The sequence below is a fragment of the Astatotilapia calliptera genome, chromosome 12 (assembly GCF_900246225.1).
Source record: "Astatotilapia calliptera chromosome 12, fAstCal1.2, whole genome shotgun sequence".
In the NCBI taxonomy this organism is placed as follows: Eukaryota; Metazoa; Chordata; class Actinopteri; order Cichliformes; family Cichlidae; genus Astatotilapia; species Astatotilapia calliptera.
This window is the reverse complement of record NC_039313.1, coordinates 20,564,476-20,586,685: the sequence shown is the minus strand read 5'-3', so window position 1 is coordinate 20,586,685 and position 22,210 is coordinate 20,564,476. Positions and strand designations below refer to the sequence as shown.

Here is a 22,210-nt window from a genome sequence, read left to right as displayed (position 1 = left end):
TTGATTAATTACAACTATCAGCCCGAAGACCTCCTGGTATGGTTAGACAACCTCTCCTCCCTAACCCTTCTCTCTTTTTCTCTAACACACACACTCACTCACACGCACACACACTCTCACACCTACTAAGAAAACAAAACCCCACTAATCATTTGAAGCCTGTGCTTTGTAGGTGGGGCCCAGTCATTATCAGGCCTCAGCAGTGCGGGTTTTTGTTGGTTTTAGTTTTGCATCCTCAATCAATCGCTAACAGGAAGAGCTTTAATCAGGGTTTTAATGCAGCAGTACAAGAGGTGGGCTGGCCCATTGTCTGGGTCTGAAAGGCTGATCAGAGGGGAGTCCTCTCACGTTTCTTTACATTCACCTGCTGGGCCCTATTGGGTCTCTTTCTGAAAGAAAGGGACAAGGGAAATGAATAAAGAACACAGGCAAAGTGTGGGTCTGCTGAACCAGCCTATGGGTTAATCAAGGAGCTACTTGTCATCTCCACAGAGTCTCACAGTTCTGGCGGTTAAGCTCGCCCCTTCTCTTTCGTATGCCAATTCAAACACACTGAGGAGCTGGGCTGGGATGAACAACAGCGGCCCTAACACAAGCATGAGCTAATGGTACTCTGAAATGAATGTATGAAGCGAGGGTGGGAGGGTGCTGATAAAGAAGGAGGACAGAGAGAAAACTTTATGAGTTGCAGAGAAACACAATTTTGAGAGACTGAATATATGAGAAAAAGAATGAAATGAAATCTAAAATAGATTCAAAAATATTGTACAGCAGGAAGATGTGTTTTTCTGAGAGTTATTCTGTTAAAAACAAACACTGCAAATATTCAGAGTAGCTCGGCCCAGACTGCAGCAGAAGCTTTGCAAATCATCTCTATATCCAGTTTGCAAAATGCTTTGGAGAAGCAAAGCAGAACTGATATTTCAGTATGAACCAGTATTCCAATATTTTGTACATTTTGTGATATTCCGATTTTTCTTTGCATCTGAGGCACTTTGGTAAGTGCTGCTTATGGCCCAAAGGGAAGAAAGTTCAGTACTTTAAGCAAAACCTGCAAAGCTGACACCATTTTAGACTTTGGATTTCTATAAAAAATCATTAAAGAAGAGTTTTATCATGATATCGTTGTTTGCAATGGTGCAGTGGGGCAACGTTTGCTAGGCTTAATGGTCTATTAAATGATGCTCTTACCCCATCTAGTGAAAAGAAAGAGTAACTCAAATCATTAGGAAAAAAAAAAGAGTGAGCGAGTTTATGTGTGTGAGCGTTTGTGTGTTTGGGGGTTTCTTTTAAATGACACTCGCAAGAAACACAATTAAAATGGGACGTGGATATAACAACATGAGTGGAAATGTGATGCAAGTACTGGGTGTGTGTGGAAATTAAAGCAAATGAACAAACGCATAAAAGTGTATTATTTCTAGTGCTGATTATATTAATTTCTAATTTTACTTCCCCTCAGTAGTCCTCATACAAAGACCACAAGAGGGCATTATTTAATCAGGGCTGTGTGGCACTGTTTACTACACATTACACTGAAGTCGTAGGAATAAGTACAGTTACTGTACTGTTCAGATACACAGTTAAAAAGACAAGAATGAGGATCTATAAATATTTTTTCCAATTTATTTATTTTTTATTATTAATATTATTAATATTATTATTATTATTAGCATTATTATTGTTGTTGTTGTTGCTCTTGTTGCATGACCGGATCAAAAATGAAGGTGACTTTATGTCACAAGATGAAATACCAAAAAATCTTCTTTAAATCATAGCAGAACTAAATTTTAAAAAATGGCAGTAATTACATTTAACTTAAAAAAAATGCTATAATGTCAATTACTATTTGTTTGTTGTAATCAAATTTAACTGGGTAAAGATCTAAATAATTATTTTTCCATCAATATGTTTTCTGTTCCAGCCAACATTTATGATGTTTCCGGAATAAAATGTTTGCAATTTGTTCTGCACAGAGAGTGCTTTGGAATTACGCGTCTACTTTAAACGTCAGATTTGTCAGAGACAATGTAGACTGGTGACTAATGGCTGATCTACCTGACAGGGCTTTTTGTCGAAGTCCACAGGAAGTCCACAGGAAGCCTTCAGTCCTCTCCAGCTCAGATTGATGCACTTATAAGAATGCCCTCTAACAAAAAAGGGTGGTGGCAATTAGGAAAACAAAAGAGGGGAGGGTGCCAGAGATTACAGCAGGAGCACTTCAATGCCCAGCTTTCGTGTCTCGATTAGAGGAGCCAAAGAGAGTACTTCTATAAGTTAATGTTTGTCAAATATATGGATTTTTAAGAAATAAAAAAGATTATGATTATTTCACAAAATAATACATCAAAAAACGATTTTAAATTTTTTTTCATGATGATTGTGGCAAAATAGATGTAGTTTTTACACAACATGCTTTTTTGTTTTTTTTTTATCAGTCTGTAATTAAACGGAGTTTAATTTTAAAGTGATTCATTTAAACAAGTAAATCTGAGTGTAAAATTCAACACTGAGTTTAATTAATAACAACTGTGTTTAAACACGCTTGAGCATGCTCAAACAGAGGGAAGAAAAACACAGTGTATGCAAATGCACTTCGGTTTTATTCACTTCCTTTTTACAAGCTGCATCTGAAAGCTTATTTGGGCTGATTTGCAGGGTTTAAGGGTTTATTTTGACAGGCCCTTACTGCAGAAGGTCAGCAATTCACCTGTAAGTTGAGAATTTACCCTGACTAATTTTTGCCATCCTTCAGGTGCAGTCTGCCAACGTCCTTTGCATTTTAATGCAGACAACCCGATTATAAAAGCTTAGAGGGCTTCTTCTTCTTTCTTTTTTTTGTCTGAAATAAATGGTTTTGGTTGCTGGGCAACTTGACTTGATCAAACGCAGCTCCCCCTCCCCCAATTTGAAGCTCATAATTCTTCATCTATATTCAGGCACTTCGTTCTTAATTAGATTAAGATGCATAACCCCCCTCTGAAAGCTAATTCACACTGATGTACAGCCCTCATGTACGCGCGCACACACACACGGGCACAACGCTTTTGTGATGGTACGAACCCATTAAAAATGTGGCTATCGAGGAAAAGTGTTGATTTTTTTAAAGTTGAAAATTTAGAATGAACGAAAAATACTTTTTTTTTCTTAAATTTAACAACAAGTAATAACCAAAACATACTGATCTATTACTTGAGACACTGGGGATTCATTTAGTTTCTTTGCAATTATTTTACCCTAAAAACTGAAGAAGTTATGGAAGAGAGATAATAGATTTTTTTTAAAAATAAAAGAAAACAAACAAACATTAAGTAATAATAACAATCCAAACTATACCCTAATATTATATATATATATATATATATGATATTTGTTTTATTTTATGTTCAAATAGAGCAGCAACAGTGCCCAGAGATTGGTCACACAACATTCTACCTGTACAGCATTTCACTCGAATAGCCCGGCTATTTGGAGAGGTGAGGACATTGTACATTGATATAAAGGGTCATTTGGTGGACTTGTTGGAGCATTGTACAGTATGGATTGGATTTTCACCAGAATGACTGTACCTTAACATCACTCTGTCTGTCCTCCTCTACATTCCCCTCAATGCCTAAGGTGCTCAGAATGATGGAGCACAATGTGTTTTTCATTCCCTGCTGATTTAAACACTGCCAGACACTTAAAAATGAGCACACGTGATTTTGTTTTCTAAATAAAGCCCTTATATTCAAACTCACTGAAGAAACAAAGAAAAGAAAAAACTGAAACATTTTCACACTGTTTGCATTTGTCTTCAAGGTAAAGCTAAAATGGGTCATTTAATTTGCTCCAATTCTCAAAGGTGTGACTATGGAGGAAGCGGCTGCATAGGAAAGCCAAGGACAGTTGGATTTACCGTAAAGAGCATGCTAGTTGTGCTCTCCCTAGAGCTATGTCTTTGATTGAATACTGAAATGAGTTGAAATGTCACAAATCTCTACCAGTATGCTCAAAATGAAAATTGGCCTTGGGGGGGTTTTAAGCTTCCCATTAAGAGCGTGCTTAACATTCTGTTAAATGTGACTGGAGTGCATCAAAAATACAGCATAATTATGTGTCTCTGTGCACTCAAGCAAAACGTCCCTAAAAATTCCTCAATGCTGAGCAACTTCCTCTGCTAAAATGCAAGGGACCTTAAAATCGGGCCTCAAAGGGAATGATGTGAGAGTAAAGCTAAAGGGCAGTAGGGTTCAAATTAAACCTGCCAAAATGGGGCAAAATTGTCACGTAACTGGCAAAAGGAAAAAAAAAAAAAGGAAAAGAAAGTGGGTGAATCCTGTTTTCCTGCAGAATTTCCAGGATTTAAATTTAAATACAAATATAAATGATGTCAGCTTGAAACCTTCGTAGCCTACATCACAACACCTCTGGCAACTTTTAAGTCAAATTAGAGTATATGATGTTTTGCCTTGTTTCGTTTAAGAAAAAAAAATTAATTCTGCCTTTATATCAGCATCCCCTTCCCAGTCTGGTAATGCCCGTCTGTCTGTGAATGCAACTGATTTGATACGACCGCACTCCTTCCTATTTACCCCTGATCTCTCAGGTAGCTGTATTTTCAGGAAACAGGAAAATGACTATCGCGCCTGCTTAGTATTCACGTCACGCAAAGTGGGTCTGTGTTCCTCATTTAGTTCTGTACAGTACAGCTGGGGAGCTGTCCAGCACGCAGCGGCAGTATGCAAATGAGGCTGGATTTGAATGGAGATGGAGGTAGACACAAAGCTCAATTAGAGACAGAGAAGAGAAAGAGGCAGTGGGGGAGCGCTGAGTGTCTGAAGGGGAGGGGGGGGGGGAACCTTTGACTGCTTAATGCCAACCTGAGAAAACCAGTGTACGGACACATTCAAACACAAAGGGACACACAGATGTGAATGCGCTTAAATAGCCAGACAGATTTCTAAATTCTTCAGACAGGCAGCCGATCTCTGAGGGGCTCAGACAGCTCAGCTCTGTGATGCCTTTCCCTCACACCAATCACAAAGAGAATATCCCACATCATCCATATCACACATTTCAAAACAAAAAAAGAGAGGTGGGGGGGGGGAGGAGCACAGGTGCACTCCACGCTTTTATTTAAGCTCAAAGAGAGAGTCTCACATGTGGTTAATAAAAAAAGAAGAAAAAGAAAAGAAAACTGAGGTGGGGGGGGGAGTGGCCGCCATTTTGTTCCTGGATGCCCAGCAGCGTTGCATATCACCTGACCCAATGCCTGCATGACTGTCCTTGGAGGAGTTTCTGACATCAGCACTGCCACTTATGGTTGCCATAGCAACCTGGGTACCAATTTGGATGGGGTGGGGTGGGGGTGTCGTTGGATGCTGCAGGATGGAGAGTAGAAAATTAATATGCACATGCGACGAGTCAGAATCGGGATTTAATTGTTGGCGTGTGAAGCTGAAATGGAATGAAAGCTGCAGCAAACACGAGGAATATCAGGGCAAGGGCGGGCAAAAAAATGGATTAGGCAGGCTCATTCTGGTAAATCATCTGCATCATTGTCAAGGTTATATCCAGATTATTTCCTCTCATGCTAGAAAGTAACTTCATAGATGAGATGAGGAAGGTGGGCCACGGGGTGGGGATTATCTTCCTCCAGCTTCTCCTCGCCTCCCTCCTCAGCATTATCACCGCCATGAATAGTTTACAAAGCTGCGTACAGGCGAGGTGATGGTTCACATGGCATCGGCGGCTGAATTTTAGCTGACTTTGTGTCCGTGAATAGCAATCATTTCAGCACGCCTGAAAAGGTTTTCATATGCGGCTGAAATATAACAGGCAGGAGTGTGGGCTCGACTCTGGGAGGATGAGTCTAACTCGATCAGGGAGGCTCAAAGATCATTCAGTTGATCTGGCAATGCAACAAAATCACCCAAGTTTGATTTCCCATAAAACACTGCCTGTCAGATTGCATAGGAGCAACCGTTACTCACAGGGACACACACACACACACACCTGACCTAAAACTGTGGTGTCTCTCCCTTCAAATCACCCATCACATGAACATACACACTCACGGGGAGGCAGATTTCACTTGCTGCCTCACCATCAAGCCAGCATTTCTTTTGTAAATAGTGAAGGCACAGGATGAAGTGATGAAGTCTCAAAACAGAAAAAAAAACCCTACACATACATATATAAATGACAAATTAAACAGCAGAAATGTAAAAACAAAACAAAACAACAACAAACAAACAAAAACCTTCAAGATAGTCCAACACAACACAGAAAGACAAAAATAAGTCATCACACTGCAGAATTATGCGAAATAGCAGAGGGAGAGGTGTTAGGCTGACAACACAAGCGTGCATGCACAGTCAGTCCCGCGCACGCACACATATGCGCACATACAGTAAACGTTGCAATGGTCTCATCAATAATGCATCGGCACTTCATGTTTATGCAATTTACAGGGCAAGACCGAGCGATGGCTAGTGTAGAAGCCCGCCGTAGCCTTGTGCACAAGCCTATCACAGACAGAGCTCAGACGCGAGCGTTCACACGGAAAGCGCCTGTAGAGAAAAAGGTTAAGATTATATAAAATAGTCCCAAGTGCGCACATACCTGTTAAAGCGTCATTTCTTTGAGCCTGGTTTTATGCAGGCTCGAAGGGCTTCATGATAACGCCGCACTAAGGAAATAAAACTGTAGCTGTGGTGATATGCAAATTAACGGCTCCCGCTGAATGCAAGGGCATTTATTATTCATAAATTACTCATGTTTATGCAAATGAGGGCGTGCGGAAACACGGGTGGGGGGTTGAGTGGCTCTGTCTAAACATACCGTGTGATTTCGTTTCTGTTGCGCATTTTTTCCCCACCCCCCACTAAAAAATAATCAAAATCCTTGATTTTAACTAACATATAGTCACAAACCAGCTTTAGCAGTGTGAACTTTATGTTGTCCTGGCTCATTTAAAGAAGAAGGAGGAGGGAGCTGCTGTTAATGCGGGCCTTTATTCAAGGTTTACATGCTTATTTATTCTGGGTTATTTAGCGTGTGCTAACCCAAGTGAAGAGGACACATAAGGTCAGACACCTCTTTCAACGCTACAGACTGTCAAAAGTGGCAGCTATTTCTAACCGGCCTAGCACACGTGACCCTGCAAAGGTGGGATATCATCTGAAGAAATCTCTTGGGTGGGAGGTGAAACGTCTTCATGGCGCTTCATTCGTTTTCTTTCCAACCTCCTGTTTTTTCTTTTTTTTTCTGGAGTATGTTTGCTTGTGTGTGTGTGAGTTCGTGTGTGTGTTTACTTCTGTCAAAATTGGGGACCTATATCAGCTGACACACCCGTTCATTGGGGACGCTGTTGCCTCTGGGGACCGAAACTACCCCAATTAGACATAAATTGAAGCCATTCGGCGCGTTTCAAGTGGCATTCCCGTCTAAAACTGCCAAAAACGTCCCTAAATATGACTTAGATTGTGTGCGTATATGTGCGTCATCAATAACCGACGAGGTCGACGTAATCCAATGGCGACGCGCGTGGGATTTGTTATTGCCGCAGTCCGCTTGTTAAGACGTTAGTTTTGAACTGTCTTGAGGCATTAAACGCGCTCATTTGTAGAAAATTATTTTCACGCAGCATAGGTGTCGTGGATGGACTGACCTTCAAATACGCTCAACAACTGTAAGTTATTTTATTTCAGATTTATCAAAGTTTGGACGGCAGGCTAACGTTGACTCTTTTTTTTTTTTTTATCAGGCAGTTTTGCTGCGGTGTTCTCCACAACAGGCGACATGTTTCACAACAGCTCCCAGAAGAAATACTGGATTTTTAAAAGTGAAGATGAACTCGAGCATATGAGGTGCAAGGCTAATCAGAAATTCCGCAACAAGGCCCTAGAAAGTGGGAAGGTAAGCTGCGATTAAAAATGTCATTAGGCATATTTGAACCAAAGATGTAGTCCATGAACGTCTGTTTGACAGTTACCTTCACTCCCTCCTCTTTGAAGAAGCCCGGGGTGAGTGAGTCCATGTTCTTGCAGCGTCATGAGGAAGACGTCCTATTTCGGCACTATGAGAGGAGGCTGCTGGAATTCTGCAATGCTTTTAAGCCCACAATGCCAAAGTCTGTGGTGGTATGTATGTATGTATGTATGAATGCGGTTTCTTTGAACAGAGCCATGTGACCTCGAGGACATCTGTGAACCACGTGCCTTTCTCTCGTTTTGCAGGGTACAGCCCTCATGTACTTCAGGAGATTCTACCTGAGCAACTCCGTCATGGAGTACCACCCCAGGATTATCATGTAAGTACTGCTGGTCGGTGAAAGGAAAACGAACAGCACTGAGGTGACACATTAAAGGAAGTGTCTGTTGAGGAAAGTTTCTGATAGGTTTGGCAGTTTCCCTCTAAGAATTTGTTGACATATGTGAGTCCTTATATTGACTTTAATAAATTCAAACACTGAGGTGAAAAAAAGTAGTCGACAGTAGTAAAAAAGACTCGACGGTGCTGAGCAGGCCAATTACAAAAGTTGCATGCTGACTCAATACGATGCGTAGCTTTGCAGAGAGGTGGACATCAGGTTACTGCATAGGTTATGCTGTAGGGTTTCAGAGGGGTTTGTGGCTACGAGGTGACATCCTTACAGTGTAGATTGTACACAGAAGCATACATCTCTTGGTGTGTTTCAGAAATTCCCAGTTTGTTAAACTCGCAGGCAAACTTTGAACTGTTTTATTAAAACGATCAAAGCGATGCGACGGTTGTAGTGTAACTCAGTTTGGTGGTCTCTTATCGTAAATTACTGTGATGTCAGGTGTGTTGAAAGCCTCAATTCAAGAGTCAAAGTTGATCTTCAGTGGAGAGAGATGATGTGGGCAGATGTCAGGATGAGAAACGCGTAAGGGTATGTGGCAGCAAAGCATCTCAGGTGTTTCGTAATCTGTGCTCAGTGTTAACAGGGGTGACCCATGTGATCGTCACCCACAGTCACATTATCAAGTCGTCTAGACTAAGTGCAGACAGATTCTCTAAACACAGCGTTTCTTTTTCTTTGACATCATAATTTTACCTGACCTCATAATAAATTGTTTTTGTTTTTTTGTGGGGGGGGTTTTTCTCTTCGATCTTAACCAAAGTTGTTCTCAGTGATCTCCTACTTCCTGCTATACACTTTCCTCCTAATGGGAATGTTTCCTTCCAAGATAAAAGTGCAGCATCCATAGGGCATAGGGGGAGGGTCACTGAATGATTTGCTGTGTATAAAAATGATTTATTTAACTACCACTTAAACCACTTAACCTTCATGTCGTGTTGAATAATGAGTTAATTATAGAATGTTTTTTCAGCCTTGTTCTAAGCAACCTGTTACTTGTTTTAGGCTGACGTGTACATACCTGGCCTGCAAAGTAGATGAATTCAATGTGTCCTGCACCCAGTTTGTGGGCAATCTTGTACAGGAGACCCCAGCAGGACAAGAAAGGGTTCTGGAGCAGATCCTGGAGTATGAGCTACTGCTAATCCAGCAGCTCAACTTTCATTTGGTGGTCCACAACCCCTACAGACCCATGGAAGGTCTGCTCATCGACCTCAAGGTGGGTGTGCTCTTATGACTGCTTCACACTATAAACACGAAGACGGAAATTACTACTGCCCTAATCTCGCTTACTTAAGTTTTCATTTGAAAATATCGCTTTTTCCAGACCCGGTACCCTACACTGGAAAGCCCAGAGTCACTGAGGAAGACTGCCGATGACTTTCTGACACAGGCAGCTATGACAGATGCAGGACTACTTTTTTCTCCCTCCCAGATCGCTCTGACAGCTATTCTGAACAGCGCCTCGAGAGCCGGTCTTAACATGGAGAGGTAGTACACAAAGTTCTTAAATCAGTAACGAGGTGACAGTGGTCAGTTTGAATTTCAAACACGGATTTAAAATATTATGTCTAATTATGAATCGAATCTTCCTCATGGTTGAAAAAAAAATTTAAATGTTAGATAATGTTTAGAATTTAAGATTTCATCATAAAGTCCAGAGTGATTATTGGCTGGCTTAGTTAATTTATATGTACAGCAAATACATTACAAAAGCAAAATTTGAATCAGGAACAAAAAAAACCGTAAAATGTAATTTCTCTGAAGAAGTTTGTCCGTCGTATGTTAATCAAGACCGATCCCTTCTATGTATTATTTCTCATGCCCAGTTACCTGACCCAGTGCTTAGGACTGAAAGAGGAGAAGGAGACTCTCTCAAAGATGTACGACTCCATGAGACGTGAGTAAACCGCACCTTCAAGTTGACACCACAAGATGGTGATATTGAGCTGTTTTAGCTTCTCCAGAGGCTTTTTCTTGCGGTTCTGTCCGATTGACTGCACGATACAGAAACTATTATGCTGAATTGCACAAGTAAAGGAAGAACTGAATACATTTTAAATGCCAATCCAACTCATGTGCCTTAGAGCTACAAAACAGGGCCTTGGCAAAGAATGCGCTTTCAAACTTGCTGCTTTGTTTTTTCAGGAATGAAAACCCTCCTGAAGAAATATGAGCCTCCTAAACTAGAGGAGGTGAATATTTCCAAACAGAGGCTGGAGAGGATTCATGCCGAATTTGCCAGTTCAAGCAAGTAAGGAGACGACATTAACTCCCTTGGTTGTTTTTGTTTTGTGATACTTTCCGACAGTTAAACATTGTGATATTAAAATCAGAATATATAAAGCTGATCAGTGTGTACATATGTATGTAGAAAGAAAAATAACACTTAATGTCACTGTAAAACTGTCACGTAGTACTCTGGCACACACAAACAAGCGACTAAGTCCAGGTATATATTGTTTTATTTTAGCCAGGTTGTCGTATCTAAGATGCAAAAGGTTCAAGGTTCAGTAATCAGGTAGAAAAATAAAAAGGATTACACATCATTATCATCAGCTGTATGAAATACAGAAAGTACATCATCTATACCATGTAGCACAGCTGATATTGGTATAGCTGATGAGGAGTTTTGTTTGTTTTTTTTGTTGTTCTGGGCGATGTTAGGAGACATTATGTCACTTATCTGTCGCCAGATGTCTGCTAACACTCGGTGAGGTCCGTGGTATCTTAAGTGCAACTACAGTAAACTGTGGTAAACTTTTGCGCTATGACAGGCACAGATTCAGACTTTTGCAGCTGCTCGAATCACGACGAGGCACACGGGGCCAACCGTTATGACGTTGAAGTTGGTAAATCTGTGCGTGGCATGACTTCTCCGGGTGGATCTATGTACTGAAACGCCACCTGTTGGTGGAGGGAAAAGCGAGAGAGAGAGAGAGAGAGACTGCAACGTGTGAAAGATTCTTTTTTTTTTTTTCTTTTTTTTTTTTAAAACGTCCAAAAAGGCATAAAGGGGAGTTCCGGTGAAAGTCGTTAGAGCAGCATATATGTAGGCCCACACACAATAACAGGATCCGTCAGGATTACACATGCACAGAATGGGTTACAGGTATCTCCTACAAACTCCTATGACTACCTTTCAGCTGTAATCGTACACAAACACAGTTTCTCTATACAAGCCTAAGTATATAACATCAATAAACAAAGCAGCATATTTTAAAAAAACAGCCAAAAAAAGAAGTAACAAGCGACTCCCGTTGCTGCGTCAAAGTTCACACACAGACTGGAAGTCGTCAATGGTTTAAAGGAAGAGCTTATTGTAAAAATCAGGCGACGTGGGTGAGAGGACAGTGAGTAGAAAGGGCGTTAAGGCTCGTGTTGTCTTGGCAAGAGGTGCTATGTTTGAATTCCCTGATGATGGCAGAAAAAAAACGCTACTTCAATGCTTTGGATTTCCTTTCTCCTGTGTCATCACGAGACAGAAGTTGGCCCATCAGGTAGCCTCTCTACCAAACCCCCTATTTGTCTGGTTCTATGTCAGTTACCAACTGTAACTGCTCAGGTTTTTTTTTTTTTTTTTAAATTTTATATTTAGGGAGTGGCAGGAATAGCAAGGATTAAAAAAAAAAAAAAAAAAAAAGTCTGCAGTAAAGTCTCTCAGATCTTCACAGAAATCTTTGAGGCTTTTTGCCCATCTTTAAACACGGCGTCATCGTTTGAAGCATTTCGAGAAGGGCTTTGGAAGGACAGCATTCAGAAACGCAGCAAGTGGGTTTCCCATGGAGAACAGCCGTATTGCATTTATACCGCCAGGAATCTAGGCCACATGCTTGGAAAGTACAAACTTGCTCCAGTCTTCGGTTCTACACCTCACGGGATGATGAGGCCTCGCTTTGGCTGGCTGTGCGGCCCGACCGCCACACTTTTGATTCTCAGGTGAAAAATCGTATGAAAACTCACATTACCTGGATGGCAGCAGCGAGTGACATGATGGTGCACTCTGTCCTGTAAGATAAAGCGAACACGTTTGTGAAAGGGACTTTGTTTGCTGTGCATCAAAATGTTCCAGACAGATGGCCTCGCCAGTCGTGTGTGGCTTGCAAACATGGCGTGAAGAGAGTCTAAATGAAGTCATAGAAACTAAAATAATGAAGAGAAACACAAAATGCAACTAAGAGTGATTATGGAGGGGCACTACACACTAGAGGTCTCACACTACCGAAATGAGTTGACGACAGAGTTGACAAGTTACAGTTAACAGCAAAGATGTGGGACGGTTATTTCTCGCAAAACAACACTTGCGATTTGCAGAAGTGTTTGCAAAACTAGTTTTACACCTACATGCTAAATTTTCTTTTTTTTTTCCCCCATCGCAGCAAACGAAAGAGAGGATATGAAGAAGATGGCCATGTAGCAAAAGAACCACGGTTGGTAGAAGAGGTGAGGCAGGCCAACATTATTCTCAGTTTAACGTTTGTTTGTTGCTGTTGTTGTTGTTTGTTTTTTAAACAATTCTTTCTAAATCTAGACTTTTGTTTTATTTCAGGAATGGACTGATGAAGACCTCATCTAGACTTGTGCAACTGAGCAGAGTTTAAAGTTATTATATATACACATTAATTCCAGTGTTTTACTGTAAAGGGATGTGACATAAATGCAGGTGTTCGTGTCATAATTGCAGTCAGCTGTTTGTTTGCTCTCTCTTCTGCTTTTTTTAATAAAGAGTTTTCTACATATTTCTGTCACATGACACCATGTGCACACATTTCTCCTCCTTCAAATCAGGAGACCAAAAGAAAAACCCACTCCGTAATCTACTTTACAAAAACAGTTTAATGAGTGCATGCATGTCTGATACAGTCTGTACTATCCCAATTTTTTTTCTTTTTACTGCTGTAAACACTTTTGTTTTACTTGGTTTCTCTGATTATGTGTCTTGAAGTTTCAAAAAAAAGAAAAAAAGCCTCAACCAGATAATCAAAAAAATAGCTGATACAATTATTGGGAAAAATGCAGCTCTTCTCATGTATATACTCATGATTCCAGCAAGAGAATTTATTAATATAAAATAACCATACTTTTCTTTTTTCGAAAGACTTTGTTCCAATCTAGAAAAGAAAAACAAAAACAAACCACAGACATACAGAGATGCTTGTTTCAGTACTTTGCAGATATTGTCACCACCTTCAAATAAGTCACTAATTACAAAAAAGCATCATCTCTTGTAATCCAGTTTCCAGTAAAGGGGTCTGAGGAAAACTAGCATCTCCTTGCCAGTTTCCTCATATTGAGTAGGAGGGGTGGGGGGGGCACTTTGGCAACCTGTGCTATTGAAAACACATACTGGGTACAAAAAGCCCCTCTCAGCATTTGGCCTCAGTGATGAAAGGAATAAATGTACCCAAATCACAGTTAATGGAGGAGGGGAACAAATATTTGCATTGTGCATACAGCTGTCAGTTACTGGTGCAAGTTCTTTGTTTGTTTTTTTATTTATTTTTTAAAGTACGCCGTCGCCTGTTGTACTCAGCTGCTGTTGTTGCATAGCTCTCTTGTGGTGAACGAGACAAGATGGCAGGTGGGTGGGATGGGCGGGACTATCAGAGGAAGATATGATGGAGAATGGTGGATGGGTTGCCATGGTGATGAGGGTAGAGCATGCCATGTCTCCACCGGGCTGCACTCGGAGACTTGACGCAAGGATGGGGAGGATGGGAGGAGAGGAAGAGTGCAGTACTACCTGTTGCTGTTGGACATGGCATACTGAGCCTGCTTCTGCTGGAGGAGCTCTGTGATGGCCAGCATCTTTTTCAATACATGCTGCGGAGATCAAACGGGGAGATAAATGAGCCTCGTGAAATGCGACGACATTAATTGATGTCTCTGTGCAAGAATGTGGCAGCGGTCTCTAACCTGTCCTGAGCCCCTCTCGTTGCTCAGCGTCCGGAGCTCGTCTGAGTGTGTGGCACAGATCTCGTGCAGCGCGGCCAGGTCCCGGGACAGGTCCGTCCTAAAGTGCTCCGTGGCTTCAGGGAGGTCAGGCACATTCTAGAAACACAGTTAAGAGTTTCTTAAAGTTTTTCAAAGCTTATGAAAAGGTATCCTTTTATAATTTCCCTAAGGTCAATGTAGTATTTAAGCTACTTTCTTAATTTGACCAATAGTAAAAAAGCAGCGATGACATACCGCCCACTCAATTTAGCGCTTTTGTCAATGTAAAGAGATGTAACTACACACTGAATTGCTAAGATATCTTAATAGTACTTTACTTTTACTTTATAAAACTACAAAGCATTTAAATGCACTAATCTTTTGAGCTTTCGGCAACAAATGTGACTCACCCCCAACTCGTCCAGAAACATGATCATCCTGTGTTTGTTGTTTTTGATGAAAGGGTTTACACCCTCCATGTAGGGTTCCTGTTCGTGAGCAGAGACAACTGTCAAATCCAGACAAATCTCGACACGTGCCTTCCTATAAAAGCTGAATGAAAGAATTCATACCTTAGCACCAAATTCAACCAGGTTAGCCAGATTCTGGACAGACTTCGCCACCAGTGTGAGGGTCCTGCCTGCTGTTGAAGATGGAGGATCTGCAAAAGGGAACAGTAGTGTCAAATGCACAGTGGCAAGTCACAGAGTGAGCAAAGATGATATGGCGTGTGCGCTTTTCAGCAGATGCTCACCAGAAATGATGTTGAACATTCTGGGATTGAGGATGGCGGGGCAGATCAGTCTTAGAAAGACAAAGCCACTAGAAAAGGAATCGATAAGCATAATAAGATATTGAAACATAATAAACAAACATTCATACTCTCAAAGAAAATCGGTGTTTTTTTGGCAGTTTGTCTACCTTACAACTCTCGTTCGCATGGTGGTGTTGGTGGGCCACTTCTGTTGCACAGACTTCTGCAGACAGCCGTAGATGTACCTCAAAGTACTGAAAAAGTAATTATAGAGACACCTGAATTGATTTTTTGGGTTCCTTGGACTTGTGGTTTGATTTTCTGCTGTGTGAGGGTAAATGAGCTTACGGTGGAAGGATCTCAGCAGCCATGAAGATCTTCTCCACCAGCTCAGACAGTATGTTGAGGAGATGCCCCAGATTCATATTCACATCTTCATTCTTTTCCAGTTTTGAAGGGTTCAACTTAAAAACAATTTTTAAAAAAGGTAGATTTAGGCCGAGATTTGGCGGGGAAATAGACAAATAAATTCAACAAGATAAATATTTCACCTTATTGTACGGTATCAACACTTAATGCAACATTTTTAGCAGGCGTTTACCTCGCAGGACTGTTTGCTCTCCATGATTTTGAGGATTGTGTCTTTGAGCGCGTGGTGGACGAAGGGTGTTGCTGTGGCCTTCATGTACTGCTCCATCAGTGTGCTGGCCAGTGTAGTCGCTCTGAACAATGTTGTGGCCTCATCTGGTAGCAATGCATAAGCAGAGAAGGGTTTTTAAAATGCGTGGACACGACAACTTCCCAGTTACTAAGCAACATGATTGTCACTTATAGCTTTCAATGAAATGATTCTTTCATAATTCTTTAAAACCAATCTATTTAGATGCCTAAGCCTTCCTATCTTTGGATTACAATAGCAGTGACTCCTACCCTCCATGCTAATCTCTCTGTCATTGAGTGTCCTGAGTAGCGGGGCTTCAGTCTTCTCGTGCCTGAAGATCCGCAGGAGGAGACTTGCCAGTAAGGAGCGGTCCTGACCACACACATGTGCCAAAGCATAGACGACATAAAACTCCTTCTGCAAGATTATCTGCAAAGGATGCACAACAAGGACATAAAGTCAACAACCGAGTAGACCGTTAATAGACGTTGCAATCAAAGCCACTTTTCAGTGGTTCAGACCTCCTTGAATTCGTTGTACTCCTCTTCGGGCATGATCTTCTCCACGGAGTAGCGGGCACGTACACGTAAGGAGCCCGGCTCAATGCCCTTCAGAGGAACGTAGGAGCTGAGAGGGAACCACTCGTCAATCATCTGGCCTTTTTGCAGCCGGTTTAGCTGGCAGCGCATGAACACTGAGAAGGGAAGAGACATTGAGGCATCGATGAACACGGAGAGAAAAGGGTAGATAACGGAAATAAAGTAAATGCAGATTTGAATCTGTTTTAAAACTTGAATCTGTTACTTACAGATGTCATTTTCTTTACTCTTTTTCGTTTTGTTGCTCAAGCTGATTTCAAATCTGTTAATTTCACTGGACAAGTCACTGAAACAACAGAGATAAACACATCATTCTCTAAACCAGGAACCACACACACTGCTCATTTCAAATGTACAGTACCGGTATTCAAGTGAATTGTTTTCAAAGTCATCGGTTAACATATGTACATATAAATGGGAATATGCTTTAATCTGTTTGTGTATCTTGTTATGTTGCCACATTAATGTTTTGCTATGTAGCAAACACTTCAACTTCACTAGCATCACATGCACAGCATTTCAGCTCCAATTGTAAAACAATGACTACATTTACATGGAATATAATACTAAAAAAAAAAAAAAAAATGAGAAAGAAATTGTAGTCTGTGAACAAATCGTTCACTTGGTTTCAGGCTGTGTTCCTCCTTTGCGTGCTCTTGTATTTATATAAATGCCAGGTCATTTATATTACTGCAGACTGAGAGCTCAGAAGAATCAAAAGAGCAATAATAGCAGCTACAGTGCCATACAGATGAGAGATATATGTCTTCAAGTATCTATTCAGATAAACATCACAGATGTTAGATGTGTATTTTTTGCATGTTACACTTTTCTAGTTCATTGCATGTGCAGCCAGTGAGAAACAAGAAAAAGCATTTTATTAAAGGGTCCACCAAACATCAACTTAAGGACAAAAGCTGAGTTGTAATTTCAGCTACATTTACATGTCAAATAATTCAAACAAAAAAGTGTGTGTGTGTGTTTTCCAGGGTGTAAGGCCTCTGCCTGCATTAACAAACCAGATGAAAAACATTGCATGTATGTACACTGCTGACTCAAGGGTTCAGCTCCTCTCTGCCACTCACTGAACAGAGCAGACACAAAAAGATGTGCATCTTTGGCAGGAGAGCAAGAACCCTGCTCAAACAGCAGCACTGGCCACAGTGCAAGACTCTTTGTCGCTATAGTGACATGAAAAGTTGCTAAATCAAGCTGGAAGCTGCTTAAGCAACAATGAGATGAACTGAAGCATGACATGTACTCTGCGAGTGAGAGGGATGTCAGTCGCATGAGCTAATATCCAAATTACAAAAGTGTAAAAAAAACAAAAAAAAACAACAACAACAAAAAAACGATGTTCAATGCCATCGGTGCAGCTTGTTTATTCAGTGACAATGTTAATGTGTACGGCCATAAAGATATGGGTTTCCTTAGGCAGAATATGTGAATCACCGTACTTTCCTGTTAACTATGCCACTCCTACATGGTCCTGGGGCAGATTCACTTTGCAGACTTTCGACACCTCAGTCTTATCTGTGCTCTCTCAAACAGTGGTAAACATTGGCACTACACTGGCTATATAGCATGATGCTAGTATGCTATGAAGTGATTTTAAGCAATAAAAATAGCTGGAAACATTAGAAGGATAAAACATGAAGGGAGAAACATAACAGCAAAAGCCAAAGGAGAGAAATAAACAAGTACAACAAACTTACTCAAAGATGAATTCCTCAGTGAAGACGGGGTTCTGCCCCTCCCGCGGGTGCGTCTTAGCAACCTGGACACTGTTCAGGTAGATGTTACAGTAGGGGTTGGTGAAATACTTCGCTGGCAACTTGTGCGCCTCCTCCACGTACAGCACCAGGCTGCTCACCTGAAAGACGGCAATAAAGATTAAAACATATGCACTGATGGGTTGCAATAATTAGATGTCCTGATATGCCATGACATTTGAGGAGAACCTCGTCAAACTACTGAATTAATCTTTAATCAGAAAAATTAGAACAACTGCCTCATCACAGAAGAATTAATATACAAGCCATTTTAATAATCAGTGTTTAATCTTTCACAATATTATTACGTTTTGATACATTTTAAACTTTAAAATGTTGATGTCACAATTGCAGCCCTCTCTTGCACATACACCTGAATGAGAGCTGCCTCTTTATTCACTGGATTTAATCTTCTGCTGTGTTGCTTTGCCATCATGACCACACACTGGGTGCTGCTATACAAACCTGTCTAAGCCTCTTGTTGGAGGTGGGCTGAGTGGTTTTCCTTAGGTTATTACAGAAGGTTTGAAGGCATTTCATCCAATCCTGCAGAAAAAAGGAAAGAAGAAAATGGCCAAAACATTAAAAAAAAATACTGTATTTACACTGTGTGTACTCATTTATTCCACAAAAAGGAATAAAATGAAAGTCTTATTGTGAAATTTCTAACTGGTGGCCACTTGCATCTGGAAACTGAAAATGTTTTGTGGCCCCAAACTTATCTAAGACAAAATATACTATAATGAATATATTACAATATAAAACAAGAGAAAACTGCTGTCCTAAAGTAAACCTGTTCCACCGGTGCTACAGTGTAAATGTGTAATTCTACAGTGAAACAACACTGCCACCATCAGGTCAAACTGAAGCTACAGCAATAAGTCTTTCATTTTCGAGCATTTTTATGACATTGCAGAAAGATTTTAAATCAAAGAACTGAGGCGTGATTAAAGTGGTGTTTCACCTCTAATTCAAGGGGTTTGATAAATGATGCAGTATGTTCGTAAGCTCTTTCCTTCCTTCCTACTTTTCTCTTCCCAGCATTCTAACTTCCACTTTAGACAATGATACATGAAAGATAAAATAAATAATGGAATAAATTTGCACTCTGATCTAGCAGAAGACAAATGGAAAGAATACCAGTCGGTTGAGTTCTACGAAAGTAGATAATGATGTTGAAATCCTTGTTCTTTTAGAGAAGCACCCTCAGCTCTCAGAAAAATAAATGTATGTGTATAAAAATATTTCTAAGAATGTGTATGCGTTTCTGCCTTGTTTAACCATTTTCTGTGACAGTAAAGTGCTGACTCTCTGTTTACCTGTGCCTGCTCTGTAGCCTCTCCTGCAAAGTAGAATATGTACTGTTCCTCGCTAAAGTGCTGGACAACAATCTGGAAACAGTTTGGCCTGAAAAAGTAAAGCAGAAGACAAAATGCTTTAAAGATTAAAAATAATTTCCATCTATACAATGTCTACACAACTGCTATCATTAAGCATTCAGATTTTAAAGTGTAAAAAATGAAACCACTGATTAGATTTCAAAGCCCGACCTGCCAAACAGACTGTCGTGCACGCCGTAGACGGAGCACACGCTTAAGTCGATCAGCCCTTTGGGTTTCGTGGCTCTTTTCTCGTTTTCAAAATAGATGAGCTGTGCGTCATTACCCTCCAGGATAAAGTAAAGGTTCTTCCACCGTTTGCCTTTGCCTGTGGGAGAAATCAAAGTTTAGACTCTCAATGAGATAATAGTTACTCACGATGTTACAAGAAGATAAAAGCCCAGACAAAACGAGCCAACGTTACACAAACCTTTATTGATCAGGAGGTAGCCTTTTTTGACAATGTTTTTGTAAAAAGCATCTTTTGTTTTCCGTCTGATAGTGTTATAAATTTCTCTCCCATCCACTACGTCAGTCAGAACCTGTTCCTGGTGCTACAGTAAATACAAAAACAAACACCGTGTAAGGACAGAGGTAAAATGACGTCATTCAAACGACCAGCTTACATCGCTTTTCTCTGTCTGTTATGTCTATTGATTAAGAGAAGTGTGGATGATTTTTATTAAAAATTGACATTTACTGTTCACTGAGAGTCCAATCATATTAAAATGTAGTACTTTAACATATTTAAGGTTAAGTCCTCCACCTTGCATTCATTTAAGCTCTAAAACTTCACCTCAAATATCAACAAAATGACATCTCAGAAAAAAAATTTGTACACTGCCTTTCCAAGGTGGCACAAATGCTAAGCCCTAATATCTTCAGAGACTCACACACACAAAAAAAACAAAACAAAACACACTGTCGAATGTCATTTTGCTAAGTCAAAAATACAGTGAGGTTCACTATATGACGTTAGCATATAACTGCTTACCTGAACTGAAACAGCTTCTTTTAAGTTGTAACCCTCAACAATCTGTTCTTTCTTGTAATGGTCGATGATGTCATCAACACTGCCAGAGAGAAAAGACACTCAGCTCATCAGCAACTACATCGGCATCCTCAATATGTGCTGATGTTGCATTGCAGAAATGCTACAGTTATACTTCAACTTTCTTTATATAACTGTGTTGCATCGCCACACTGAAGGCAGCCACACTGGCAGACATACCTGTTATAGTACCTCCCCCCCATCACGTATTGATTGTTAGGTGTGGGGGAGATTTTAAACCTTTGGATGTTTTCATTGGTGCGAAAAAAGAGGGAATAGTCGCCAGGTGTGTTGTCTGAAGGCCGGACTAGAAAACCGCACACTTGACCAACTATGAAATTAAAAGGAGCAAAAGAAGTGAAGGAAAAAGAGACGTTTAGATAATGTTCACAACATATTTGGGACAAAAAGAAACTGTAAAGTCTGCAGTGCTGAGTGAAAGTGTACCTGTCATCAGAAGGTTGTAGGCCTCTTGCTTGGTGATCTTTCCGTGATACCAGCTGTAGGAGAGCAACAGAAGGAAAACAGACTGAATTAACGCAATTAACCGAATGCTCAGTAGTGATCACATGTCTAAAAGACAAAGCAAACTAGGCTCCGCGTATGGATGCATTTTCTGCAATAATAAACTACAGTAATACAATTATGTGTGATAAATTATTGTAACAGAGAGGACAGGTTTTTATGGAAGAGAACAGATGTCAGACACTAAGTAAGTCAGTTCAGTGCCATGGAGCTTACACTTTTCCCTCATGTGGATCCTCCTCACGGCCCTGAAAATGATCACAAACAGAAATGTCTGTAGTTTTTACAATGTCATGCAATTATTTTGTGTATTCATATATCCCATCCCAACTGTGGGTGCTATGCTTTTGCCTACTTTAGTGTCCTATATTGCAGTCACCTCACAGTGCTAGTGCAGTGCTTGTTTTTAATGCACACTACTGTGCAGATGCCACTATTAATTTTGTTTGTTCTTTTTCCCACCGAATTGACTTTTATTGTTTGATAAAGAGCTTTTGAAAAATAAGGTGATATGAGCTTCTCAATGTCAGGCCGTACTTACCACCTCCTCCACCAAATCCTCCACAATGAGTCCCTGCTCCTCTGTACGAACATTGCTCACCCACATCCAGCCATCTTCCAGTTCATTGTGAACAATAAACATGTCCCCTTTAAGGAAGCTGCAAATAGATCAAGTCAAAATAAGGTAACTAAGAAAGACTTTATCCAACACTATCTGCATCGCATTGTCGCTCTGTAAGGGGACTATCATCTCAACTGTGATTTAATGTGAACTTGGGATCAGTAAAGTGAACACATATACAGACAATAATAATTTAGTGTGGAAATAAAGCGTTACTAAAATCTGAAGTAGCGCTGTGCCATATCATTTCATTCGTGATAATACCAGCATAATTTTTTTTACACAATATAAAAATGTCATATCTCAATATTGCTATAGCAACGTCATGTATTCACTGTACACCCAACGAGACAAGCCCGGGCATGTCTGAAGCAAGAGCCTTGTATCAGGCTCCAATGACGATTTAGACTCCACCGAGCATCATCGGAGCATTCGCTAGTTCCGCTTCATATGAGAGAAAGAATAGTGGAAGGTGGAAAAGCTAAGATTTTGATACAACATACCAGGTGGAAAATTACTTTCAGTTTTATTATGTGACAATATTG

The 22,210-nt window shown here is 40.5% G+C and overlaps 2 protein-coding genes across 2 annotated transcripts in view; one reads left to right on the top strand and one right to left on the bottom strand.

Moving 5' to 3' along the window:
• Positions 1-7,494: 7,494 nt before the first annotated feature.
• On the top strand, positions 7,495-13,139 carry ccnh (cyclin H). The gene is made up of 10 exons (XM_026186447.1): positions 7,495-7,675; positions 7,751-7,902; positions 8,001-8,126; positions 8,223-8,296; positions 9,374-9,587; positions 9,696-9,859; positions 10,198-10,268; positions 10,517-10,622; positions 12,748-12,811; positions 12,918-13,139. Exons 2-10 carry the CDS (start codon positions 7,786-7,788, stop codon positions 12,942-12,944), a joined length of 963 nt encoding a protein of 320 aa, XP_026042232.1. The 5' UTR covers positions 7,495-7,675; positions 7,751-7,785; the 3' UTR covers positions 12,945-13,139.
• Positions 13,140-13,186: 47 nt separating this feature from the next.
• Positions 13,187-22,210, bottom strand: part of rasa1a (RAS p21 protein activator (GTPase activating protein) 1a) — a 28,817-nt gene continuing 19,793 nt past the window's right edge. The window contains exons 5-25 of the mRNA XM_026186445.1: positions 21,585-21,702; positions 21,260-21,291; positions 20,966-21,018; positions 20,699-20,849; positions 20,462-20,540; positions 19,898-20,021; positions 19,639-19,795; positions 19,408-19,495; positions 18,554-18,634; positions 18,032-18,189; positions 16,526-16,602; positions 16,239-16,411; positions 15,987-16,146; positions 15,658-15,800; positions 15,405-15,520; positions 15,224-15,310; positions 15,057-15,124; positions 14,875-14,963; positions 14,713-14,790; positions 14,285-14,419; positions 13,187-14,191 (exon numbers count right to left, since the gene is read on the bottom strand). Of these exons, the coding sequence (XP_026042230.1) occupies positions 14,108-14,191; positions 14,285-14,419; positions 14,713-14,790; positions 14,875-14,963; positions 15,057-15,124; positions 15,224-15,310; positions 15,405-15,520; positions 15,658-15,800; positions 15,987-16,146; positions 16,239-16,411; positions 16,526-16,602; positions 18,032-18,189; positions 18,554-18,634; positions 19,408-19,495; positions 19,639-19,795; positions 19,898-20,021; positions 20,462-20,540; positions 20,699-20,849; positions 20,966-21,018; positions 21,260-21,291; positions 21,585-21,702 (2,251 nt within the window). The 3' untranslated portion in view covers positions 13,187-14,107. The remainder of the gene's footprint in view (positions 14,192-14,284; positions 14,420-14,712; positions 14,791-14,874; positions 14,964-15,056; positions 15,125-15,223; positions 15,311-15,404; positions 15,521-15,657; positions 15,801-15,986; positions 16,147-16,238; positions 16,412-16,525; positions 16,603-18,031; positions 18,190-18,553; positions 18,635-19,407; positions 19,496-19,638; positions 19,796-19,897; positions 20,022-20,461; positions 20,541-20,698; positions 20,850-20,965; positions 21,019-21,259; positions 21,292-21,584; positions 21,703-22,210) is intronic.

Bases quoted from the DNA above. Each gene is read 5' to 3' on its own strand.
- ccnh (XM_026186447.1), top strand. From the start codon at position 7,786: ATGTTTCACAACAGCTCCCAGAAGAAATACTGGATTTTTAAAAGTGAA. The intron at 10,269-10,516 runs GTGAGTAAACCG...TTGTTTTTTCAG, and splicing joins GATGTACGACTCCATGAGAC to GAATGAAAACCCTCCTGAAG. The intron at 10,623-12,747 runs GTAAGGAGACGA...CCCCCATCGCAG, and splicing joins GAATTTGCCAGTTCAAGCAA to CAAACGAAAGAGAGGATATG.